General features: G+C 48.3%; 1 protein-coding gene across 3 annotated transcripts in view; it reads right to left on the minus strand.

The window, feature by feature from the left end:
* Positions 1–25530, minus strand: part of OBSL1 (obscurin like cytoskeletal adaptor 1) — a 1294044-nt gene that overhangs the window by 308588 nt on the left and 959926 nt on the right. For all 3 annotated transcript variants that reach the window (XM_069616948.1, XM_069616946.1, XM_069616947.1), the window contains one exon: positions 23818–24084. In XM_069616948.1, the coding sequence (XP_069473049.1) occupies positions 23818–24084 (267 nt within the window). The remainder of the gene's footprint in view (positions 1–23817; positions 24085–25530) is intronic.

Genomic DNA, 25530 nt, shown 5'->3' on the forward strand with positions numbered 1-25530 from the left:
GAACAATACTGTTTGAACGCAATTACACAGGCTTAAATACAGAATTGAATGAGAAGTATAATGTGAATGAAAATATGCAATATTAAATACCGAGCAGGAAAGAAAGTATTGTTTGAAGTAAAATCAAGGCATATTAAATACCGGCATATTAAAGACTGAGGGAACATTGGCAAGTAAACTGACAAGGAGTGTCAGACTGAACAAAAGCAGTATTGCACACAGAACTAAAGCAAAGAGGTTAACAAACCAATGTGCAGAAGACTTGCAAATGACTGATGTACAAGAGTATAACAACAGTGGCAAAAGGGGAGGAACCTGTGATGGATGGACCATGTGGTCTGACAACTGAGTTTAGACCTGAGAGTTCCCCACTGTGAAGTTCACCTCCACTGCGAATCAAGTCAAGGATAAGCACAGGACTCCTGGCTGTGTGATCTTTGATTTGTTGACCTTGTGGTCTGACAACTGCGCCAAGACCATGGGGCCCTAGATGGTGAGAAGCCTGAGTTTTTGTGGCAAGTCATTTGTGTACTACAGAGGGTTCCCGAGGAATGGAATCCTGAGAACCTAAAGAACTAAGAAACACTGTTGTGGGGAAGAGAACCTCAAGACCCCCTATTTGTGAACTGTGCTAAACTGAACTTGGGGAAGGGAACCCAGAGATTTCACAGAACATTGGTTAGACTAACAACTATTGGAACTATATTAAGCCCGAATTATAAGGCCCAGGAAGAACTTTAGCTGAGAACAGCTGAGACTATTTTTTAACACTATTTTGGTTAAGAGAAATCCCACACTATTTATTTATAGATGTGAGGGCACACATAGGTTTTGGGACACAGACAGAATGTTTGATTTGGATTTGCAGAGTCAGACTTAATTTAGTTTTCTTTAGGATATAGAATTCCGCACCTTAGTTGTTGGGCAAGTTAGGCCTTACACCATCCTGACATTTTAATAAAACTTGTTGAAACTTGAGTTCTGTTGTCTGTGTCGTCTCTCTTGATACCATGCCTGTCTCACAGATGTCATTACTCTGTCCTACGATGAGGTAGCGATGCAACACTGCATGTCCAGTGGAGCTCCTAAGAACAGAGCGTGTTGCGAAGGAGGTCAAGCAGGATTTGGCATAGTTGGTAGAGAACCCCAGCGATGTCAAGCAAAGTAGCATTGTCTCTATATGCAGAGGAGCCAGAGGAAGAGCCTCTGCTGGCACCAGTCAAGTCCAATCGTACCACTGTCTTCCAATTTGAAAGTCTAGAACACCAAAAGTAATGCCATGTTACATGAAAGCTCACTCAATCTCTTAAGGCTGCCCTATGCAATGTACCATAATTTTAACTGGTGGATGTGCACATGTATGAATCATCAGCTGCAAAGATCAAAACCATTACAGAAAAATACCTACCTATCCTAAAATATGATAAATAAATATCACGAATGGGGTGGGGAGTTAACGGGCGCCGAAGATGTCCGCCTAATTTGGCCGCTCTGTCATCGACAGGGGAGCAGGAGCCGCAAATGTGTACATCGTGGCCACCAACCTGCTGATTAAATGAGTGCTATGTGCAGAGAGCCCCATGGCAACTCCCGCTGGTTGATCCTGCCGGGAACCGAAGCTATCCGCTCCGCTGCAGGAGGCCGCGTGAGAACTCGGATAGGCCTGTGCTGACCACGCTGCTGGAGTGAATCTGTGTCCCGAGACGCCAGCTTTGCCAGCATCCGGGGAGCCTTCTACCATCCGGTGGTCATCGCAGCTCCCGTGGGCTTCAACACAGGCAGGCAAGTGCAGACACGGCGCCTGGGTGGTGGTGGGGGCGGCCCCTTCCTGGAGTGCCTGGACACCCACTGTATCGGGGCACTCGTGATCTAGACTGCAGCGGTACCTTGCAGTGGGCCGAGCCGCCTGACCCCATCGGCCGGTGTTTGGAGGAGCTGTAGCTTTGTCAACCACGGCTGTGTGGAGGTGGGATAGTCCCTCTGTGGCTCCAAGGTGGGCAATTTAGCCTGGTTATTCAGGCGCAGTGCGCTTATGATGCTGAAGTGAAGCGCAACCTACACCAGATATGGACAGGCTGAGCTGGGGAGGCCAATTGTGTGTTCTGCATAACGAGGCACCCAGCAGAAGTGAACAAATCGAACATCTGCCTTCAGATACTACACGCCTCAAAGGTCACCCTTTAAGTAATGCCATTGCCTTTCCCCCCATCAATACCACGGCAGACAGCCGCAGCAGCAGTGCTTCCCCTGTTTAGCTGAGCTCAGCAGCTGTGGTGAGCTCTTCTAAGATCTCCAGCACATGGGAGTCCATACACAAGACTGCTTTTCGGGACCAGCGGAGGCAGAAAGTGTGTTTAACTAATCCTGCCATTGCCAGTGCATCACGCACTCACACCAACAGGGGAGGTGAGCTGTTGTCGGTGCGGTGGGCCTTAGAGAGGCAGGGGGCATACAGTCTCCCATCTATAGGTCACTGGCATAGCAAGACAGGAGAGGAGTGGTTGGTGTGCAGCACGTGCCAAGGACAATTTGTGGGCAATCTGGCACTGATGAACGAAGCACAGCGGAACTGCAGAGGCCGTAAGTGCAGCGCGCCATTGCTGGATGCCTGGTGGTGCGATCTGCGCAAGAGCACAGTGGATCTTGCCATTAGTAGCCTAGGCATCTGTCCAGTGACAGGAGCTAGGAGTGGCTGTGCGGGTGAAGTACAGCTAGAGAGCTGTGATGCTGGTGTGCTCTAGTGGCATCTACAGGAAGATCCAGGACCGACAAATACTACAGGAAGAAGGTGTCCACATTGACGGTATTAAGTCAGCGGATGTCACAATGCAGATTGTCGTGCCAAGTCCCGCAGGATCAAACCCTGAGCAACCTGTGGGCTACCTCTGAGCAGACAGCAGGAAAGAAGGAATGGAGAAAACAACACAGGCTTCCCCTGCAGGGATCTCAAAGGCGGATCTCATAGACTGCCTTCAGAGCCTTAAAACAGATCTGAGAATGGAACTTACACAGTCCATAAGGGCGGAGATGAAGGCCAATACTGAGGAGCCCACAATATCAATAGCTGATCTAGTCGAGGACTCGAAGCAACTCAACGCCCAAGTGGGGGACAATGAAACGTCATTACAATTTCTGCAGCAAGACGTCCTCCACCTCCAGGGAGAACTTGCTAGCACCTAACAAGATATGTCGCTCTTAGTGACAAACATAGAGGACCTGGAAAATAGGCATTGATGGGAGTACCTCCGCATACGAGTTGCACCAGAGGGAGCAGAGGGATCCAACCATCGCGGCTGGGTGCAACAAGTCTATAAAGCCATAGTCCGGGAGGTAGCCACTGGAGGGATAACCCTGGATCATGTCCACCATATGGGCCATCTAAGAAGAACCCTGAAAGCCCAACCTAGGGACATACGATGAAATTCAACTCATACGCTACGAAGGAGGAGATTCTTTGTGCATCAGGAAAGATGGAAGCCTTACATTTTCAAGGCCTGCTCCTACTAATCTTCCAGAACATAGCAGCTCTCCCCTTGCAGAAGAGGCAGGCCTTTTTGGCAGATCACAGTAAAGCTACAGAAGGAAGGGATTCGCTACAGGTGGACATTCCCCTTTGGACTGGTATTCACCTGGAACTCCAGAGAAACAAGATGCACGACTCCCGAAGAGGAGGCTCAGATACTAGGTCTGCAACTGGAAAATGGACAAAGTGACTTGAGTGACGGGCAGTGGTCCACGATCCATCAGCGCAGATACCCTCATGGCCCGCCAGACTCAGGAGGAAGGCTGAACACACAGCCGCGAAACACACAATCACTAGAAGCTCGATGAGGACAATGCAGGAAGTGGCCTACGACAAATGAAGCAGCTTATCTCTCCCTGCGGTATCGAATTGAGGGCCTCTGTTGTACCCATCGCCAAGGAGCTTTGAAAAGATGGGTGGGGTGGAATGCCTCAAGTTTTCACCTTTGATGCAGGTTGGGTGGTTGGGATGGGATACTGGGGTAAGGGGTTGTGCGGGTGGGGGGACAGTCCATAGTCACAGGATATATCCACGGGTGTACTGATGGAGATGAGCAGTTTGGCAGATCTCAGTCGAGCTTAGTGTGTCAACCAATGGGGCAATGTCCTAGAACCAAATTAGATAAGAACGGGTGGTTTCTCTTCGTGGAAGGATGGTTTGATGGAGGGCTTCTCACTATAGCCTCGGTTTACGCGCCAAACTTGGGCCAAAATTAATTCTGTTGTGCATTATTAAAAGAATTAGTAGGGTTCGCATCTGGTAAGATACTGCTGGCAGGAGACCTCAAAATGACCTTTGATCCTAATTGGGATATCTCAAGAGGCACAAATATGGGCGCAACACAACCATGCAAAGCACTTCTTTGGGGGCTGGAAGAGGCGGGCTGGTGGAGAGCTGGAGACATCTGAATCCCACGGGGCACGATTGATCATTCTACTCACACATGCACAAGGTTTGCTCCAAGTTAAACTATATCATGGTAGGGCTACACAATGCAGCCAGAGTGAGGTCAGTAGAGATAGATACGATCACACACTCAGATCATGCCCCAGACATATCAATTTAGACACATCTGCACGGTCATCTTAAAGCATAAATCACATATGCAGTCATATGTAGGATAATCTTTAACACTGACTCTTTGTTCCATTTGTGCGTGTTATAAATATTCACCTTTTATTGCTGTATTTTATTCAGTGTGCACAATTGAACTAAGGGAACAGGGCCTTCTTTGGTGTGGAAGAAAAAGTCTGTTTGTTGATTGTATCATATTTGTCACCGTTATGTAGCCCAAATAGTTGTGATATTTGCATGTGCAAATCATGATATATTTTGCTATTATTTGTGATATTTCTTTTTTTGTTCAATTCTTTTTTATTAAGGGTTTCGAAAGAAATAACACAAAGAAAGGTAGAGTCACATCACTCAGATTCATAGAGTGCAGTAGGTAATATTATCTTACCAAAACTCACATTGCAGCTTAACTTGTTAACTTTGAACTTACAACAACCCCCTTCCTCCCACCCCTCAACCCTCCCCGAACAACCCCCTGCTACCCTTCCACCACCCACCCCCCTGTCCATAGCACAATTTACTAGTTGTTCATGAATCTCCTGCCGCCCGTCATTGGATAGCTCCTCTTACGCATAATTCAAGAGTCCTATTGCTCTAGGTCTGGGAGCACAGGTATAGTCCTTATTTGCATCCTTGATGTATTGTAGAAAGGGTGCGACGTCCTTTCATCAACTGCAATTGCAACGCCAAGCATTTAAAAGTGTATATTATAACGAGGGGGCGGGGGTGGGAAAGGGCAGATGAGGGGTTGGGGGATAGGCAATAGGTCAAGATGGGGGGGAGGGAGTTGGGGGGGGAACACCCCCACCCATAAATAAATTAAAAAAAAAAAATGTGATTAACCTTTTCATTAGAATGTACACGTTCTAATGCCTCGCGTTGTAATTGCAGGCGATGAAAGAACATGGTAGCGTAGAAAGACACCCCACTTGGTGAAGAATGAAGGAGTTGTATTGTGCAGGGTATAAGTAAGCAGTCTCCACATGCCTCTTACCCAATAATCTAATGTAGGAATTTGTGTGGACTTCCACAGAGCTGCGATGGCGTTTCTGGACACCAGTAGCATCAACCTGAGCAGACGCAGCAACTGTCTTTGGCTGCTTGTATTCTTGGTTTGGTGCAGGGACCACCAGCCCAGTAAGCAAAGTTCTGCAGTACATTGCAGCGGGCGGCTCGTTATCTGATTTAAAGTGTCTGCCACCAATTCCGAGTATGGTCTCAGCTTGGGACAATTCCACCAAACATGTATGTAAGTACATGCAGCTGCGCAACCTCGCCAACACAGTCCCGATTCACTGAAACCTATGTGCGAACCTCTCACCGGGCAGATATATCACCTCAGTAGCATTTATAGTTCTGCTCGGCCTACTGTGCACTAACTCTCCTTTTTGTGGCTCCCTGCCATATCGCAGCACATTATCTTTGCTCTAACTCCAAATCTAGGCCTTTATGCCCCCTTTAGCATAGGAGGGAAGCTTGGCTAGAGCCCGTAAATTGAGGCAGCGATACAGCTGTGATATGAAGCCAGCTGACCCTCCTGGGGTAAAGATCATCTTGTACCTCCACTTTTATTGCCTCAGTGTAGGACCCAATGACGTATTTTCATATATGTGAAACATTCTCCCTCTGAAACCCTAAAGGTGTCTTTGCACTGGAAAGTCCTAATTTTGTCTCCCTCAAACATACGTTCAATGTATTCGCAGCCTCCCACCTGCCAGTTCCGGAATGTGTTGTTACCATATGCTGACGTGAAACTACTGTTGTACTGAAGTGGGGTAGCCGGGCCTGGGAACAATGTGAGTTCTAACCACCTCGCAACTGCCTCCCAAATTTTAAATGTTGTGGACGTAGATGGCAGTTCATACCAGAAGATAGGGTGATCCCAGCATGGGATCCACAACATGTATCGTAGGGGCCTGCCTGCTACGTGTTCCTCAACCTGTTTCCACGGTTTAGTGAAATGTGGATCTACCCAGTCTTGCAGGACCCACAGCTGAATTCCCTGAAAATATTTTCCGAGATTCGAGAGAGTTAACCCTCCCTCCAATCTTGGCCTACAAAGTGTAGCGACTGCCATCCTGCGGGATGGTTATTCCATACGAATGTAACTACATCTATTTGGAGGTTTTCTAATATCTTCCTGCGAACCACTACGGGAAGTGTCTGAAATAAGTACAAGACCTTTGGCTGGATAGTCATTTTAATAACCGCTATTCTGCCCACCAGTGCTAGCTCTTGCGAGCTCCATTTTAACAGGTTGTTCTTGAGCGCTGATGGTCCGCGGATAGTTTGCTTTGTACAGGCCACTTGCTCACGCCGTAAGAGATATGCCTAGATACTGAATGGTCCTCTCCACCCACTTGAACATGGAAATCCCAATCATGCCTCGTAGCGCAGCATCTTCCAGGGATATATTCAGCGCCTCACATTTATCAAGGTTTATTTTAAACTCGGACACGGCTCTATACTTTTCAAGGAGCTCAAGTATCTGATGGAGCGAGTCCTTCGGTTTAGATAGGGCTAAGAGAATATCATCTGCGTACAGCACTATTTTGTGCTCGGTCCCTCCATATCTGATCCCCTGAACTTCCTTTTTGCCCCCTACTTGCTCCGCTAGCGGTTCCACCGATAGTGTAAAATGTAAGGAAGAAAGCGGGCAACTCTGCCGGGTCCCCCTGCAGACCCGAAAGTCCTGTGAGAGCTGTCCATTAACTGCCACCTTTCCTGTTGGGACATTATACAAAGTGAATACACTTGATGCAAATTGTTTGTCCAGATCAAATTTATGCAGCACCGCCCACAGGTAGCCCCACTCCACCCAGTCAAATGACTTTTTGATGTCTAGACCTACCAACATGAAAGGGGTATTTGTTTTATGTGCAATATCAATGAGATTCATGACCTGGAGGGTGTTGTCTGCCGATTAACTCCTGCCACAAAAAAAAAAACGATTGATCTGTCAACACCCGTGGGGGTGAGGTGGGCAGGACCAGATCCAGCCTGCCCGTGAGAATTTTAGCATACATTTTTCTGTCAGTGTTTAGTACTGCTATGGGGCGATATGATGCACATTGGGTTGGGTCTATGCCCTCCTTGACAATCACTGAGATCCTTGCCTCTTCCATTGAGCTTGGGACATAGCCCCCCCTCCATGTTGCATTGAATAACGTGTGTAATAGCCCCAGCAAACACTCAGCTTTGCACAAGCCTGCCAGGATCCAAAAATGAGTAGTTTGGTTTTACTGCCATTTAGGCACATCCAATTCCTGGTCATTCTAGGCACACGATAGGTTGATGGAGTCCTGAGCGTAATCGCTGCTCACCTCTAGGTCCAGCTGAGTATCTTTGGCATAGTTCGTAAAGAATACACCAGTATCTTCGAGTAGAGAGCACAGTGGTTGAAGGTATATGTTAAAGAGCACAGGCGCACACAACTCATATAATGGGGCCAGTGGGGAGAAGGCATCACTGCAATGAATTTCGGACCTTCGATTGGAAAGAAGAGTGAATCCTTTTGACCACCACGTTGGAGCAGTTACCTGCATGTTCGAGTGACCATAGGAGTTGGTCATGATCCAGCAGGTCGAATTCTGTGGACAGGTCGAGCAAGACCAGTACCCCAGCCTTCCCCAGATCCATGATTTTCAACATGTGAGTCTGCAAATCAATGAGAGCCGTCTCAGTACTGTGTCCTGGCCTGAATCCTGACTGTTGTTTGTGTAGGATGGTCTACGCTTCCACAACGCATTGGAATTGGCCCGTAGCGCACTTATCGAGATTTTTTTTTACAAATAATTGCAGTAAGTTATCGGTCTAAAGTTGCTTCGATCTTTTGGATCTAGAGCAGGTTTTCTTGACAGGGGAGTTACCGTGACAACTTTAATTGATTCAGGTAGGAAATTGTCTCTGAAAGACCACCACTGCGTGAAGAATGGAATGAACAACCCTTAATGTTCCTGAATAATCCTATGGGAAAGGATATTTTTATCACAAGAAGTGGGTTGCATGGTGGACAGCAGGGTTCTCATGTCTGTGGTCGTGATCAGTGAAAAGATAACTTTTCCCAGATCAGGGATCTTGACATTATCAGTCGGAGGTCCTGGAGTCAATTGGGAACGGACTAAGGTTTCATGAATTTTATCCCTGGCTTTAGTGGTTTTGACTTCGAAAGTGACTTGTACTTCCACACAATCCGCAGATGTAGGCTTGACTGTAGTGGAGAAGGCTTTCGGCTTCTCAAGTGATTTAAGAATCTTGAAAAGTTTCCCGGTGGAGTTAGGTGCTTTACTAATTTGGTCATTGTAGAAGTTTGATGTTTAATTCATAACGTTTTTCACGCGTTTTCCATTTGTTCTTATTTTCAGCAGAGGGGCATTTTAACCACAAGTCCTCCAGCTTCCTTCATTCTTTCTTTTAGGTTCTAAGTGATGGTGTGAACCATTTTTGATGCCCAGGATTGATCCAGACTAGTTTCGACCGAATTGGGGCTGTTTTGTCCACCAATTCCCGAAAGGTGGATGTAAACGTGAACACCAAGAATTCCCATTCCCATTTTCGGTTGTCTGGGCCATGAGGCTATGTAAACTGGTTGCAATGTCGGGGAAGACCTTATTAAAGTTCCTACTTAGAACCTTTTTGGTGGTTATTAGGGGTTTTAGGAATAGTGCCCTGTGGCTGGATGTGAAAGTCAATGCGGTAATGGTCAGACCATATACAGGGCAGAGTATTATCGATAGTGGTCACAAGGTTCTGAGACACCACCCATTAAGTACATTATTATTATCAGTAGTGGGATCATTGTTAAGGACTACATAGTTAAGGTTGTTAAGTAGTCTTTCCAATTCCAAAGCTTCTTTGTCCTAGGGATTGCCCCTCCAACGGTTCAGGTCTCCTAAGAAGGGTGGAACAATTTGGTCCATTGAAACTGCTCAGCAGGTGAGCTATCTCCTTGTTCAAGCCTGGCATCACTGATGGTGGCTGGTAGATCAAAATAAAGTTAATGCATCTTTGATTGGTCGGGGTCATTTATATGTGCAGAATTTCACAGCCCTGACAAGAGCAGGAGGTTTGAAAGAAGTTATACTGGTTCTTGGTGATAAACACCACTCCTCCACCGTGCCTGTGTTCCCTATTTCTGCAGAAGATGGAGTATCCTTCTGGGATGGCCATTTCAATCATGGGACAGTTGGAATCCAATATCCAGGTTTCAGTAAGACACATTATGTTCATGTCTCTATCTAAAATCAGATCGTGGATATTGCATGCGTGTTTGTTCAATGTCCTCATATTTTCTTCAGGGTTCTCTGACAAGGTGCCGGTCTTGAGAGGATAGCTCAGGGGCACCGTGCTCGCCTTGGAAGCAAGACGACATGGACCAACACAGGTTCGATCCCTGGGTCTGCGCTTAGAAATCTCCGGGTATTAAGCGTGTTATAAATAACCTATCATATCATATCATATTATGATCTACTTCCTTCTGAGATAGGCATGTGAATGGTGTATATTCCTCACTACTGTTGTCCTGTTCCAACTGGTGAGGGTTGTGTTCGGTTGTGTCAGAAGGACGGGGGGTAACCTGTTCGTTCACAGTTAGTTTAACAATATCCTGAATAGAGGGTTTGGTATTGACCTGTGGCCTCTCAAGTACTTAGGGGTGGTAGAACCTTTTAAAGAAAGCAGAAGGTTATTCAACATTATTGGACTGGGCTGTAAAAGACAAGATAAGCTACTCCCTAACTTTTCCATTACAGGATGCCCAGTTGGGGGGGATCTTCACACAGAATTGTATATCTAGTCTAAAGAAAGTATTCTGCCACTGTTCATAACTAACCTTACTCTCTTCCCTATTCTATGCTGAAACACCTCACGTAAGAATTTGCATGCCTATTTAAAACTGTCTGCAGTTAGAGCATCTATTACTGAATGTAAGTATTGTGTGGTACCCTATAAAGTTCATATATTTGGCATTCTTTGAACAAGTATTTCCGAGAAAAAAAGTGTTATTAGTGCTTTGGATTCACTGTACTTAAGAACCAGACTGCATTACCTCCTGAAAGCTTAAGCCTGGCTGCTCGTCCGTTGCTACTAAATTGAGAGCCTTGGCTGGCGTGTTCTGTGCTTTTACCCTACCATATAGAGGGCAGAAGTACAGATACCCCTCTCCAGTCTCTACAATTGCACTATGCACGAATTTGGGGAATTGATGGAGAATGCAAGCAGTTGCAGACACTGGATGGTGGACTCTGTGCTGTCTTACACCAGTGGACAGGAGGGGCCTTGAATTTGTAGTGCACTCCTGCCACTACGAAGCGCAGGTAGCGCAAGGGATGTGAAAATAAGCATTCTCGAGACCGAGGGACGCCGGAAGTCTACTTGTTGCAGCTGGGACAGGACCTGCTGCAGCATCACCATACAGAACATTTGTACTTTTAGGAATTTGGTGAGCATCCTTAGATCTAATATTGGTCTCCAACCTCCTGACTTATTGTGCAGTGCCTTTTTTCTTAGCAGGAAGTAGCAGGAGTAGACTCCTGTTCGTCCTTTGGCACCTTCTCCACCCCCCCTCTCGCTAGCAATGCCTGTACTTCTTGTAGAAGGAGGTGGCGCAACCTCTCCGGCTTGTGTGGAATGTCCGGTGGTGAGGGGGGAGAGGGCCCCCATAATTTGTGGGACAGGCCCCCCAATGGGTGCGGCAGTAAGGGTTGGGCATCCTGGGGCCAGATTGGCACACCAATGTGCCCCTCTGCGCCAAGGCAAGTTTCGTAAACAAAGAAAAAAATGGAAAATGGTGGAACGCAGTTTAGGGGGGGCTGTGGGGCACCCCAAAGGGGCGGGGAATGTTCTAATGGGACGGGTTGGTGACCCCATTTCCCCCACCCGCAATGGAGTGGGTGCCATGTCATGCAGTCCTCCCTGGGACCAGATATCTGCTCCTAGGAAGGGACGCCTGAGCCCAGGGAGGAGAGCAGGACACCCCCCCTTATCTGCCCCTGAGGAGGGCTACATGAGATGCGCCGCCCCTCCAATTGGGGTGGGGGTGGAGAGGTGCACCGCCCTTCACATTAGAAAATTCCCCAGCGGGGTAGGGGGCCCCTTAGTCCCAGCTAAAAGGCAGCCTGCCATTTGTTTACAAAAACTGCCTTGGCGCAGAGGGGCACATTGGTGTGCCAATCTGGCACCGGGGTGCCCAAACCTTACTGCCCCACCCACTGGGGGGCCTGTCCCACAATTTATGGGGGCCCTCTCCCCCCCACCACAAATGGAGGGGGGTGAACCTCACACAGCTGTTTGTAGGAGGCCCAGGGAGGCCTGCATGAGGTGCCCCTGCCACCCATTTGGGGTGGGGGGGAGAGGGCCCCCAGAAATGGTGGGACAGGCCCCCCAGTGGGTGGGGCAGTAAGGTTTGGGCACCCCGGGGCCAGATTGGCACATCAATGTGCCTCTCTGCACCAAGGGGAGTTGGGTTACCAAAGGAAAAAAGTGAAAATGGTGGAACGCTTTTTAGGGGGGGCTGTAGGGCACCCCAAAGGGTGGGGGAATTTTCTAATGGGATGGGGCGTTGGCCCCCTCCCCCCACCCGCAATAGTGTGGGTGCCATGTCATGCAGCCCTCCCTGGGACCAGATATCTGCTCCTAGGAAGGGACGCCTGAGCCCAGGGAGGCGTGCAGGACAGCCCTCCCCCTTATCTGCCCCCGGGGAGGGCTACATGAGATGCGCCGCCCCTCCAATTGGGGTGGGGGTGGAGAGGTGCACCCCCCTTCACATTAGAAAATTCCCCAGCGGTGTAGGGTGCCCCTCAGCCCCGGCTAAAGGGCAGGCTGCCATGTTGAATTATTTTCTTTGTTTACCAAACTTGCCTTGGCGCAGAGGGCGCAGCCGTTTGTAGGAGGCCCAGGGAGGCCTGCATGAGGTGCCCCCACCACCCATTTGGGGAGTGAGGGGAGAGGGCCCCCAAAAATTGTGGGACAGGCCCCCCAGTGGGATAATACATTCTGGCCCGATTTGCATAAGTCAGACATCTGTGGATTCCCAGTGGTGGTAGGCCATTTGTTGTTGGCAGTGTGTTTCAGTGGGTGGCCAGAGCGAAATGTCTGAGAATGGTCTTCATTTCCAGCCAATTTCAGAGACATTTCCCTGTGACACTCACCGAAACACGTCGCCAACAACAGATGTCAGACCTTCTCTACAGATCTGGGCCTAGGGTGTGGAAGCCAGCAAGGAAAACAGAGAACCCCATGCATTTCCCAAAAGAGGACACCCGTGGGAATCCACAGAGGTCTGACTTGCGCGAAGCGGCCCAGAATTTATTACCCAGAACCCCAGACAAAGTGAACATTGTGTTTTTTCCCCACCAAATATCACACTTTGTCGGGGATTGTGGCTAATAAAAACTGGGGCAATTTGCACATGGCAGACCTCTGTGGATTCCCACAGGTGTCCTTTTTTGTGAAATGCATGGGGTTCCCTGTTTTCCTTGCTGGCTTCCACACCCTAGGCCCAAATCTGTAGGTTGCCCACATGAACAAAATGGGCTCTGCCGAAAGGCTTGGGGTTACCAGTGGGTTACCCTTTTCCTTTTGCGCCCCCTGTAGGTGCACCCACACATGTGAGGTAACGTTTTCATCGGGACACCTGTGGGAACGCGGGACAGTAGGCCATGTGTTGTTGGCGGCGTGTTTCGATGGGTGAGCCGAGAGAAATGTACGGAAAATGCGTTTTTTTCCCACATTTCAGACTTTGCGGGGGTGTCTGGGTAATAAATTCTGGGCCGATTTGCGCAAATCCTCCCTCTGCGGATTCCCACGGGTGTCCTCTTTTCGGAAATGCATGGGGTTCCCTGTTTTCCTTGGTGGCTTGGACACCTGAGGTCCATATCTATATGGTGTGCCCGTCTGCAGAGAGTGTGAAATTCAGGTGTGAAAACAGACTTGGGGTTACTTGTGTTTTAGGCTTTCCCCTTGGCACCCAGGTAGGTGCACCCACACATGTGAGGTACCGTTTTCATCGGGACACCTGTGGGAACGCGGGACGGTAGGCCATGTGTTGTGTTTTGTTTGTCATCAGTGGTTTTCATAACGTTTTGACCCATTTGCTGGTGCCCTTTGTCACACAACCCTTTAATTTCCCAAATGTGCCCTACATTTAGTCGCTGCTTTAGGCACCATACACTTTTGTAACCTGCACAAGTCACCTACCCTTGAAAAGAGGTTCCACATCACATTGGTTTTCCTGATTTACACATGCTAAGTGTGTCTGTTCAGGACATAAGCATAAAACTCCTGTGTACCATGGCTCAGTGTTTGGCTTGTGGTATTGCTTGTTTTGTAAAACACTACAAAAAATGTGCGCTTTCCTAACCGCAAAGGTCGGGGGAATGTAGCGGAGCATTGCTTTTCTCAAAATTCATAGAAGCCATTGCCGTACCAAGCCAACCATATCCAACACATACCTTTTTTTTCAGTCATTTTCCCGCTTTTCCCCCCAATTTACAGCATTTTCCCCTACCACGTTGTTGCCCGATCTACGAAAATAACCCCTTTCTGAACTTGGAATTTTGTCGACTTTTCAGAAATATATGCCTTTCTGTCCTCCAATTCGGCTTTCCTACCCTTTTCTTCCATTCCGTCCATGCATGTCCAATTTGCCAAAATGGCCAAAATCGCCTACTTCTCACAAAACGGTTGATAACCACATCAAAATAATGTTTTTTCGTTTCTACTCAACCTGTTCTTGAAAGCCAGGGAATTAGGGAATTCAGCACAGCAAACCATTTGTTCCTAGCTCTTACAAGGAAAAAACCACAGGCTTCTTTGTACATCATTTTATTGGCATTTTTTGAAATAACCCAAGATTTTCACCCTTTTTGCTTATTTTCTCTCACCCCCTACAGCAACCTAGGATTTCTGGGTGGCGTTACGACCGCCTACATGTGGGAAAAAAAGGAGACAAATTTGGCTCATGTAACAAAAAAGTTACAAGCCATTGAATGGCCACATACCGAAATCACCAAAAAGGCCTTGGCACTGGAGGGGCGGGGGGGGGGGGAATACCCATGGCACTTAAAGGGTTAATTCCGCCCAGCGCATCGCCCATCAGTCCTTTTCTATCGCCAGGTCTATGACCTTTAAGCAATAACAGAGGAACCTTTTTAGAGGGAACAGCGGGTGGGCGTATGGAGGAAAGGGGACTATGGACTAGGAGTAAGGTGGTCACTGCGGTGAGTAACTTTATTATACTCCTACGTCCCGTCCCCTTTCCTCCATACTTATGGGAGATTCCCAAGCACTCCTCACAGGAATTACGAGTGGATGGAAACTCCTTACTGAAACAGGTTCTTAAGCACATCTTGACTGAACTGAGCAACAGCCCTGGAGTTCAAGTCCAGACAGAAATGCTTACAAAAAGCCGATGGGGAGGCCCACACAGCCGCTTTCGTGATGGTCTCCCAGGGAACATATTTGGAAGGCAACGGCAGCTGCCTTGCCCCGCACAAGATGAGCAGGAATTCCCTTTGGGGCCCAAAGACCCTGAATGGTATACGCCTCAGAAATACAGGCAGCGATCCACTGAGAGATGGTCGCTTTCGAGGCCGGCTTCCCTTGCGGATTTCCGAAGGTCACAAAAAGTTGCGAGGAGTTCCTGAGCTCAGATGTTCCATCCAGATAGAACTTAAGGGCTCTTCTAACGTACAGGCAGTGCAGAACCCTTTCTGCCTCTGAGGCCAGGTCTGGGAAGAACACAGGCAAGGAAATCGACTGATTCAGGTGAAAATCAGAGACCACTTAAGGAAGATAGGCGGGGTTCGTTCGCAGGACAACCATATCTTTATGAAAAGTAAGGAATGGATGCTCAACCGACAAGGCCTGAAGCTCACTTACACGCCTTGCCGAAGTCACAGCAATCAAAAAGGACACTTTCCAGGAAAGCTACTTAAAATCGACAGTAGCCATGGGCTCAAAAGGCTTATGACACAAGGCCGTAAGGACCACATTCAAAATCCACCTTGGATGCAGGTTGCGAACAGGAGGATAAAAATGCATCAGGCCAGCAAAGTGTCTTTTAATGACTGGATTAGACAGTGAACAGGAACACTGGTCAATGGACAAATAAGCGGCAACTGCCGATAAATATGTCCTGCAGGACAAGACATGGATGCAAGACTCTGCCAAATGTGAGACAAAAGCCAGGATCATGTCGATAGTAGCCTCCCTGGGGCCTAGCTGCCAGGCCAAACACCAGTGACAGAAGCGTAGCCATTTACTTTTATACTGAGATCTTGTTGAAGGCTTCCTGGCCGCTTGAATAATGCGCATGTTATCCGCAGACACGTTGAAACGCTGTACAAATCTGAACTCAGGCACCAAGCCGCCAAGCTGAACGATTGTGGGGAGGGGTGCCACAGTTGTTGATCGCTCTGGTGAAGCAGGTCGAGAACCAGTGGAAGCTTGAGTGGCGGGCACACTGATAGATGCTGAAGCTCCGAAAACCAAAACCTGGCTGCCCACCAAGGGGCTATGAACAGCAGGCAGCAATTCACTGTGTTCCTCATGTTTCAAAGCACCCGATGGATCAGAGGAAGAGGCGGAAAAGCATAGGCCTTCATATTGTGCCATGGGATTTCGAGAGCATCCCCGAGTGAGGAGGCTCCAAGCCCGTTCCTGGAGGCATACAGGGGAAGCTTCTTGTTTATAGATGTCGCAAAGTGGTCCACTTCTGGAGTGCCCCAACAGTGAAAAATGTCAGCGAGGATCTCTGTGTTCAGTTCCCACTCGTAGCTGACAATTACCCGTCGGCTGAGAGCATCCACAGTGACTTTCAGCTGGCCCGGAATGTGAACCGCTAACAGCCAGATATAATGCCGAATGGCCCATTCCCAGATCTGAATGGCAAGATCCACAAGAGGAAGAGACCTGGTACCCCCCTGCTCGTTGATATAGAACATGGACACCACATTGTCCGTGCGGACACGGACCACCTTGTTGACAATACCTGGTTTGAACGCTTTCAGCGCCAGGAATATAGCCAGAAGCGCCAGATAATTTATATGAAGCTGTCTGTCCTGTGGCGACCAGAGATCTGAAACGTGAAGATGATCCAGCATCACCCCACCAACCCAGAAGGGAGGAGTCTGTTGTGACAGTCAATAGCGGGCAAGGGTCCTGGAAGGGAGCACCCACCGACAGATTGCAGAGAGACAACCACCACCAGAGGTCCGTCCTCATGAACGATGGAACCAGTATCATTTTGGAATCTGGATCCACTGCCTGAAGCCATGAGCTCCGAAGAGCCATCTGCGTCCGCCTCATCTTAAGACGAGCAAGAGGAAGAGCAAGCATGCACGAAGCCGTGAGACCCAGAAGTCTCTCCAACCACCAGGCCGACATGCTCTCTGACTGCATAAACACCTGACACCTGGCGAACAGATCTGCCATTCTGTCCCCAGTGAGGTATACCTTGCAATCGATCGTGTTCCAACAAAAACCCAGGAATGAAGTCGTGAGAGACTGTCATGGAGGATTTCTGCCAGTTCACCGACAGCCCAAGGTGGAAGAGGAGCTGGAGGAGAGACTGAAGGTTGCTCGAGGCTTTCAGTGGACAGGGACTGCGCAACAGCCAGTTGTCCAGATACGGATACACATGGATACCCTGAAGCTGAAGATAAGCTGTGATGACCGACATCATATTCGTAAAGACACTCAGTGCCGAGCTGAGACCAAAAGGGAGCACACGAAACTGGAAATGCTCCTCCCGCATGGAAAACTGTAGGTATTTCCGATGCGGGCTCCAAATGAGGATATGCATATAAGCATCCTGAAGGTCCACCACGCTGAGCCAATCGCCCTTCTGAAGAGAGGACTTTATCTGGCTGGGGGTGATCATCTTGAATTTCTCTTGGGGAAGAGAAAGGTTGAACTGGGAAAGGTCTAGGATGGTGCACAGGCCAGCCTGGTTGGGTTTGGGCACCGTGAACAGACGGGAGTAGAACCCCTCCCCTCGCTCCCCTAGGGGAACGGGTTCCACCGCCTCGTGATCCAGAAGCTTCTGGACTTCGGCTTTGAGGGAGGGCGTCCCTGACTGCTGGAAAAGAAGATTGAAGGTTGGGGTAGGGGGAAGCGGAAGCCCGCCCGAGCTACTGACAAGACCCACCGGTCCTCGGTCATGGTCTGCCACGCCTCCCAGTGAGACGCAATGCTCCCTCCCACTGGGATCTCGTGTGAGGGCCAAAAACTCATTTAGCGGGTCTCTCAGAGGCAGGACCCCCAGATCCTGAGGAGGAGGCCGAGTACTGAGAGAAAAAATTGCCTTGCTGCTGACGCCGGTGGGAATTTCCAGCTGGAGGATCGACTGTGTTTTCCGATCTAGAAACCCCCGAAAACCAGAGGAAGACTGAGGCTGCGAAGGTGTTCTCTGAGCCCTAAAAGGTGGCTTTACCAGAACGGACAAAGACTTGGCCGTCTGAGTGCTGTCCTTTGTTTTAGTCAGCTCTTCGTCCATTGAGGAATGGAACAGTTCTTTGCCCTCATGTCCAAAACTTTATCTGCACCTTCTTGGAAAACTTTGTGGCGTAAAGCCAAGCCTGACGAGACGTGTCCACGCCAAGCATGAGGCCCGAGTCGAGGTGTCGACATAGTACGCTGCAGCCTCAAGCATATCCTGGGGCAGGACTCTGGCATTTGACAAGCCCACCTTAAAAACATCCAGCTTGTCCGCAGGAATTAATTCCTCAAATTCCGACAGACCTTTCCACATTTTCATATTTGCCTCAGCTAAAATGAGCTCTGCATTCGCCTGGCGCAACTGCAGAGCCGAATTAGCAAAGATCTTCCTTCCCAAAGAGTCCAGCAGCTTGTCCTCTTTGGCCAGAACCTGAGCCGGCGCTGTAGATGATGCTGGAGCCGGTCTGGATTGAAGTGTAGCAGCCGCCACCACTGTGGAGGAAGGAAGCGGGCAAGACGCTAAGGCTACCTCCTCCTAAGTATGAAGCCTATAACGAGCGTCAATCTTTTTGTTAACATGCAGTCCAGAGTGTTGCTTATCCCAGACTTTGTGGACCTCGGCCAAAACGCCCTTCTGAAAGAACAAGCCGGCGCGCTCCTGAGGAGACAAGGTGAACGCCCCCGAAAGCACCCCTTCCTGCGGAGGGGATGCCTCAGCTACTGGAACATCCAGAAGAGTCATCGGGGGGGATGCCTCAGGTACTGGAACATCCAGAAGAGTCATGTCCAGTACCCGGTCATGGAAAGCCCTAACAGAGCGGGGCTGGTCATCCCCATCCTGATCCCCTTGCGTGTCATTCAATGCGTCCGGATCGACCTGCGTCACATCTGGCTCCGCCGAAGACTTGTCAATTGGAAACAAGGGTGGTGGAGGCAGAAGGGCTGGAGATGGGCCAACTGGTAGAGGTGGAATAGTTGGCGGAACAACCGGTGCTGTGACGGGAACCGTTGGAACGGAACCGGAACCTGGAGGGCAGTTTCCTTAAAAAGACCTCTGAAATATTCCTTCATGGGGTCGGAATGCATTAGCTTCTGACTTTTTCGAAGAAGGCATCCTCTGCCGAAGGCTTAGACACTGTGGCAGGAGGAAGCCTCTCATGAGCGGAATGGTTCCAGGGCCGCAAAGGAGAGGGTTGCCAGGAGGGGCCCTCACCAGCCGGGTTGGCGTAGATTAATGGCGCAGATGCCACAGGGAGCGAGACCGAGTGCTGTAATGGCATCCGAGCGTTCCAGTCATAAACTGGACAAAACGGTGTACCATGAAAACGCTGTTCACCTGAAAAAATGCTCCCAGCACCCAACGCCGATGGCGTAGGTGTAAGGGAAGAGTCCAAAATGGCCATTGCAGTTCGTGCGGGAACGGGCACCATTTTGTCAACGCCTGAAGAGAACTGCGTCACATGTGTGAGTGAGGCAGGGGTCTCCACAGACAGGTCAGGGGTCTTGACTTTAGACTGGACACAAGGAACCTCGGCAGAGCCGGTACTGTGTGGCCTAGGATGTTTCTGAGACATACTAACAGCCAAATTAGCCTCTGAAAGAGGAACCTCGGCAACGCTGGTAACAGAGGAATTACGGTCAGCGACCTCACTCTGTGCCCCCTCAACAGAACCAGTATCCCCACTAGAGCGGGACCGATGAGGAACCCACCTCACCGACAAGACCTTAACAGGCCTCTCAGTTCTGTCGGTCACCTTAGCCTCAGATAGAGGAACCTCGGACACGAGTCCGGTAACAGCTCCCTCACAAGGGGCCTTGAACCTTGGTTCGGTACAGAAAACCTCAATGTAGGCCTCGGGCGCTCCCCGGTGTCTGTATGGGAAGCCCCAGATAAGGAGACCTGGAAGCAAGCTCCGGTACCCACCGTCTCAGTAGAACTGGGCCGTTGAATAGCCCCCACAGAAGGGGCCTCGGATTGCAATCCGGTGTGAGTAGGCCCCTTACGGAGACCCTCGGAGAAAACTCTGGTAATTTTCTTAGGCCTAGAAGGCACCTCAGGGAGACCCCCGGTGACAGAGCTTTTAAAGCCCCTCCCGGATCGAGAAGACCCCAGGACAGAGTCCTCCGGTCAGGGTTCCCTAAAAACTAAAGAACTGACAGGGCGTCTCTTCTTCTCGTCGATGAAACTCTGAAAATGCGGAGGAGGAACACGCTGGAACACCTCCTCCCACCGTCCCAGACGACGTTGAAGAGCACGGACCAAAAGGGAATCGCAGTAGAAGCATGAGTCCCACCGGTGATCCAGACCAAACACTCTAAACAAAGAGGATGGGGATCCGCCCTAGCGAAACGTTGTTCGCAGGAAGAACAATTAGGAAAATCTAACTGAAACGGCATAGACGGACTACTACGCGAGCGCTAAACCAGAGCAGGAGACAAGGACACTGGAAGGAAAAAATCTTCCGAAGATGCAAGTGCATCCAGTCCCGAACGTGCGGAGAAAAGGACTGATGGGCGATGCGCTGGGCGGAGCTAAGGAAGGCGGGGTTATGGCCACGTGCGGTACTGCACGTAAAAAGAGAAGGACACATTTTGAAAAATGTGATGCTTTTTACTAAGTGCTCCGGTCCCATCCCACAGGACGGGGGAATGTCCCATAAGTATGGATGAAAGGGGACGGGACGTAGGAGTATTTGTTGATTTGATATGATATGATATGTAATATGTGTTATGATGATGTTTTTTATGAAGATGTTTATATTTTGCTATGATTGTGATGTAGCTAGATCACACAGTATTAATAATAAAATACATGTTTAGCAAACTACGTTGCAGACATGTGCAAAGTCATGTCTTCAGCACTAATATATAATCATATTTCTCAGGTTAAAATAAAGTAGAAAATAGCTACAATTTCATATTGGTAAATTCTATTTCCTGTGGAACATTTAATTAAGAAAACAGGTTTCATATTGTATGTGGACATTTTTGAGACACCATAGAATGGACATTTTTGAGACACTACAGACTTGAAAGTAAATGTTCTGGAACCATGTTTGAGACCTGAAAATATCTTTCAAATAAGACCATAAGAATTAAAATCTGTACATGTAATAACAGAGATTGTAAAGATTTTATGAACTTTAATGATGGCCATCTTGATGACATCAGCAATCCTACACACCATACACCAAAGAGTGACACAATGAAAAGTATTAATCTATTGATACTTTCTAACGATACAGTCTCACCTTTTACCCACTAAAACTGCCAGGAAATTATAAATGCTCCCTTGATTTTCTGTTTGCACTGGTGCAATTATTCTCCTAGTGCTAAAACCATATACATGTACACTTGCCATTGGGCAAAGTTTATGTAATCTGGCACCTGTGCGCCTCTGAGTTTTATTTTTTTGTTTTGGGGTTGTGTAATGTGCAGCTACCGCCTGATGTCGTTGAGGTGCTTCTGAAGAGGAGAAGGGCATGTTAAAGGGGAGAGCCCAGGCAAAAGGTAAAAAAGGACCGCTTGCCGATCACGGGAGATTAAATAAATGGGCCTCAAGTTGTTTCATAAAGGCAAGCAAGTCGTTCTCTTTGCATAATAGCAGAGGGAAAGAATCCCACTGTCTCGCGTCCAGTAACGAGAAAGACCAGCCTCCCAGTTTCTCTCTTCTATAAGATGGACCAATAATGGTCTGTCATGTAACATTGCTCCATTGTACCTTCTTATGAATGTAACAAGTAACCGAGTATCCAAATGTAACTAGTGCCGGGATACTCGAGGGTTTTGTGCACTGTAACAAATGAAAAATAAAACATAAAAATGGTCCTGTTGACGTAAGATTTTAAGAGCTATTTTGTGTTTGGGGCATTGCGTTGCAATTTTAGTGATAAAGGAGTTGCATCTGGATTTGAGAACCAGGCACATATATTTTGAGATAATACAGTTTCTTACTGGGAGCCATTGTAAAGATAATAAGCCAGTGGTGTGTTCAAACTCGCTCAGGTCGAGCACGGTTCTTACCTCCACATTTCAGACTCATTGTAACAGTTAAATCAAAGTACATTGCAGTCCAAGGTGGATCTGTGGTTATAGTCCATGCTGGAGGAAATTAACACATTCATTACCATGACCTGGTGGGGAAAAGTTAGCTCTCACTACTGGATCGGACTAATAAAACAGCTGAAGAACCTCTGATCGTGCATGTTTTTGCATAGTGAGAAATTCGACATTCAGCGTTATTTACAAAATTAGATATTTCTCACACACATTTTTAACACACTATAGTGTTTCCCATGTGCAGCGTTCACACAGTCCAGTCTTTTCCATGCATACTTTTCACAGACACATTTTCCAAAGGCGTTTTGACTACATGGTGGTATAACTACATTAGTCACACTTCTGTGTTACCCTTGTGAGCCATGTGTGTTGTACGTACACTTTCTGAATACTCAGGTGCACATAGGTTTTGGAAATGTATCAACGCGACAAATCCTGATTTAAGGAGCATGAAGGGGTAGCACATACCTATAGCATGAAAGAAAAGGGATGGGGAGGTACAAGGTAGCTGCATTGCAGTGAGCAAGACCACGTTTACTACGTTGCTGCCTATTGGCTAGAAACGACTGTAGCCGCCTGGGAGCAAACAGATAAACGTGGCACACCAAGGCCAACATCTCTAGGAAGATAGTCTGGTCGGTGCTAACAAAGCTCCAGTGGGCATTCATGGAACAGTAGATTGCCAAGGTGCTCATGGACAAGCACACTGCCAGGGTTCTCGCGGCCAGCATGCTGATGGCCATGCCATACCAAAATACGCCCGGTCTCAGGGCTGTGCAATGAATGGAATCCAGATCTATTGGCATAGGGGCAGCGATGAGAGTCCACAAGGACTGGAAATCTATCTCTCTAGGTTATATGCTGTTTGGGAGAGGTTGATGATTGGTCAGTACTTTTAGGGTTGGATTTTTAACAGTGTATTTAGTGTATTTTTGGACAAAATCATGGCCAAAGACCCATGAAAGGATTTCTTTTGTTGAGATTTGTTATGATGGACAGTGACTTAGAACCGCATGTAAGGGCTTGATTAACCTGAGGTCGGTTGGTTCCAAGCATGTCAGAAAACTGCATTTGGATTCTACTCTGACTTCCAAAGAGAGGGCATAAGAGAGAGACAAGGGGAAGCGAAAGTAGGGAGAGGACGGAGCAGAAGACAGGAACTTGAAAGTGTAGTCTGGTTAGTGCCCTTCTCACACATTGCTGTATTTCAATGTTTCCTCACATGCACTTTGAGCAAATTCCTCGTTTGCCTATGTGCCCTTTTCACAAACTCTGGCCTTTCTGTGTGAAGTAATGTGTTTTTATACAACACTCCCAGCCCATACGCTGGGAAGAATAACATCTGAATGTAGTTGGGTACTGGGAGCCTTGTCTCACTCAGGTTACAAAGACTGAACACAAACATCCTATCAAGCAAAAGCAACCTGTATTTTTATTTAGCACTTTTTCCATCCCGTGTTTGGAAGCAGGCATGTATTTGAATGCATGCACCTCTATTTTATGTAGTACATTTATCGGAATGCATCACACTTCTGATTGACCAATGTGCATCCACATTGAAGGATTAAGCACTGAACATAACTGAATGCATGTTCTCGCCAAACTCTAAGTCAAGTTTTCAGTTGTTTATGGTCTGTATGAGAAAGACAACTGCCTTTAATGGAATATGAGATTTCTGTGCAGCTTTGACAACCTTTCACCCTTGACCCCCAGGTCCCACTCACTCTCCACGGTGAGCATGGCCAACGTTCGGTCGTCTTTGGACTCGCATGAGTACTCGCCCGCATCACTCGCCTCCACGTGCAGCAGCGTGAGGGAGCGCTCCCGCCCATCTGTCTTCATAAGGCGCCTGCGGCTTGGTTCCAGTGGTTGTCCATCTTTTAGCCACATCACATCCCCCTTCACCTTGCACAGCTCACACCAGAAGACTACGGAGCCACCCCGTGTAACCTGAGTGTCCGAGAGACCCCGCACAAAGGTGACTGGCAATCCTGGGGGTACAAGGAGACACAAGGATTACTTTAAACAGGCTTACTAACCTTAAATTCCCTAAGGCAATGGTCTGCCTCAAAATGATTCACTTTTGGAAGGAAGCAGCAGAGCACTGTAAATAGCCCAAATTGAATCAAATGCCTCAGAGTTTTTTCTTCTTCCAAATTTATTTCAGGTTATACAGATTGGAGTCCTTTTATCACTTATGAAGTAGTCTTTGCACTACCTTGTTTGCGCTCTCTTCTAGACTGTCTCTGATCAGTAGTAGTCTCTAAGCCTGCACGTTCTCCCCGGCTTTGGGCTACATTCTTTCCACAGCTCTGGGCTTGCCGTATCTTTGTCTGCACTTTCTCCCCAACTCTGTGCCAGCACTCTCTCCATCTCTGAACCCTCCACATCGCTCTTGACCGGCATACTCTCTCTGGACCCTTTCAGTACTCTCAGACCCAGGTTTACACCTTAACAGTTTCTCTCTGGAACTGAGTCTGCATTCTCTACCAGGCTCTGGGCCTGAACTCTCTCCCCTATCGGACCATTCTCACTACTCTGAACACGCCTTCCGCAGCTCTTAGAATGCACTCTTTCCCAACTTCTGGCCCCAACGCTCTTCTCCAGGTCAGCAAAGAGGGTATTGGCTGGAACACACCCTCTGCTGCTTTGAGATTGTATGCCCTCCCATGCTATGGGTATGCACTCTGCCTCCTCCCCAACTCTTGTAATGCACCCTCTCTGCAGCTCTGCAACTAACCTCTCAGATCGGGGACTGCACCCTTTCAGCAGGTCAGAAGGAACACGTTACTAACCTGTAACTCTCGTTCTCCAGCATTGGTATATTTCATTTATTCGCATGCTCAGGAATATTCCCTGTCGTCCGGCTGGGAATATTCTGTAATAATAAAGCAGTTTTGCTTTAGACTTAAAAAACTGCTTTGTACTTGTATAGCCTATTGCTGTCACTTTGGGTCATACTGCCCCAGCCAATGACAGTGGTCCTCCTTAGCTCCACACCTGGTGGCCATCTTCAGATTTAAAAACGCACGTAATGTAGCAGTAGGAACCAATGAAGAGCCATCGAGCGGGAAAGAGGGAGGGTTGCATGTTAATCCATGAAAGATACCAATGCCGGACAACAGGAGTGACAGGTAAGTAACTTGTTCCTCCTCCAGCATTGGATCTTTCATGGATTCACATGCTCATGAATACGATTATATGGCAGTACATACACACCAACCAATGGGAGGCGGTAGAGGTCTCAGCAGAAGCAATGAAACTTACCCCTGGAGCACTCAGCTCAAACAAAAAGATTACAAAGCACCTCCTGCCTGACACAGAACTCCTCCCTGGAATCCCTGTCAATGCAGTAGAATTTCATGAAGGTGTGGGTAGACCTCCACGTAGCAGCCCTGCAGACGTCGAGCAGGGGAACAACAGACAGGAACACTGTA

Source organism: Ambystoma mexicanum, chromosome 9 (genome assembly GCF_040938575.1).
Source record: "Ambystoma mexicanum isolate Mex_15411 chromosome 9, UKY_AmexF1_1, whole genome shotgun sequence".
Lineage (NCBI taxonomy): Eukaryota > Metazoa > Chordata > Amphibia > Caudata > Ambystomatidae > Ambystoma > Ambystoma mexicanum.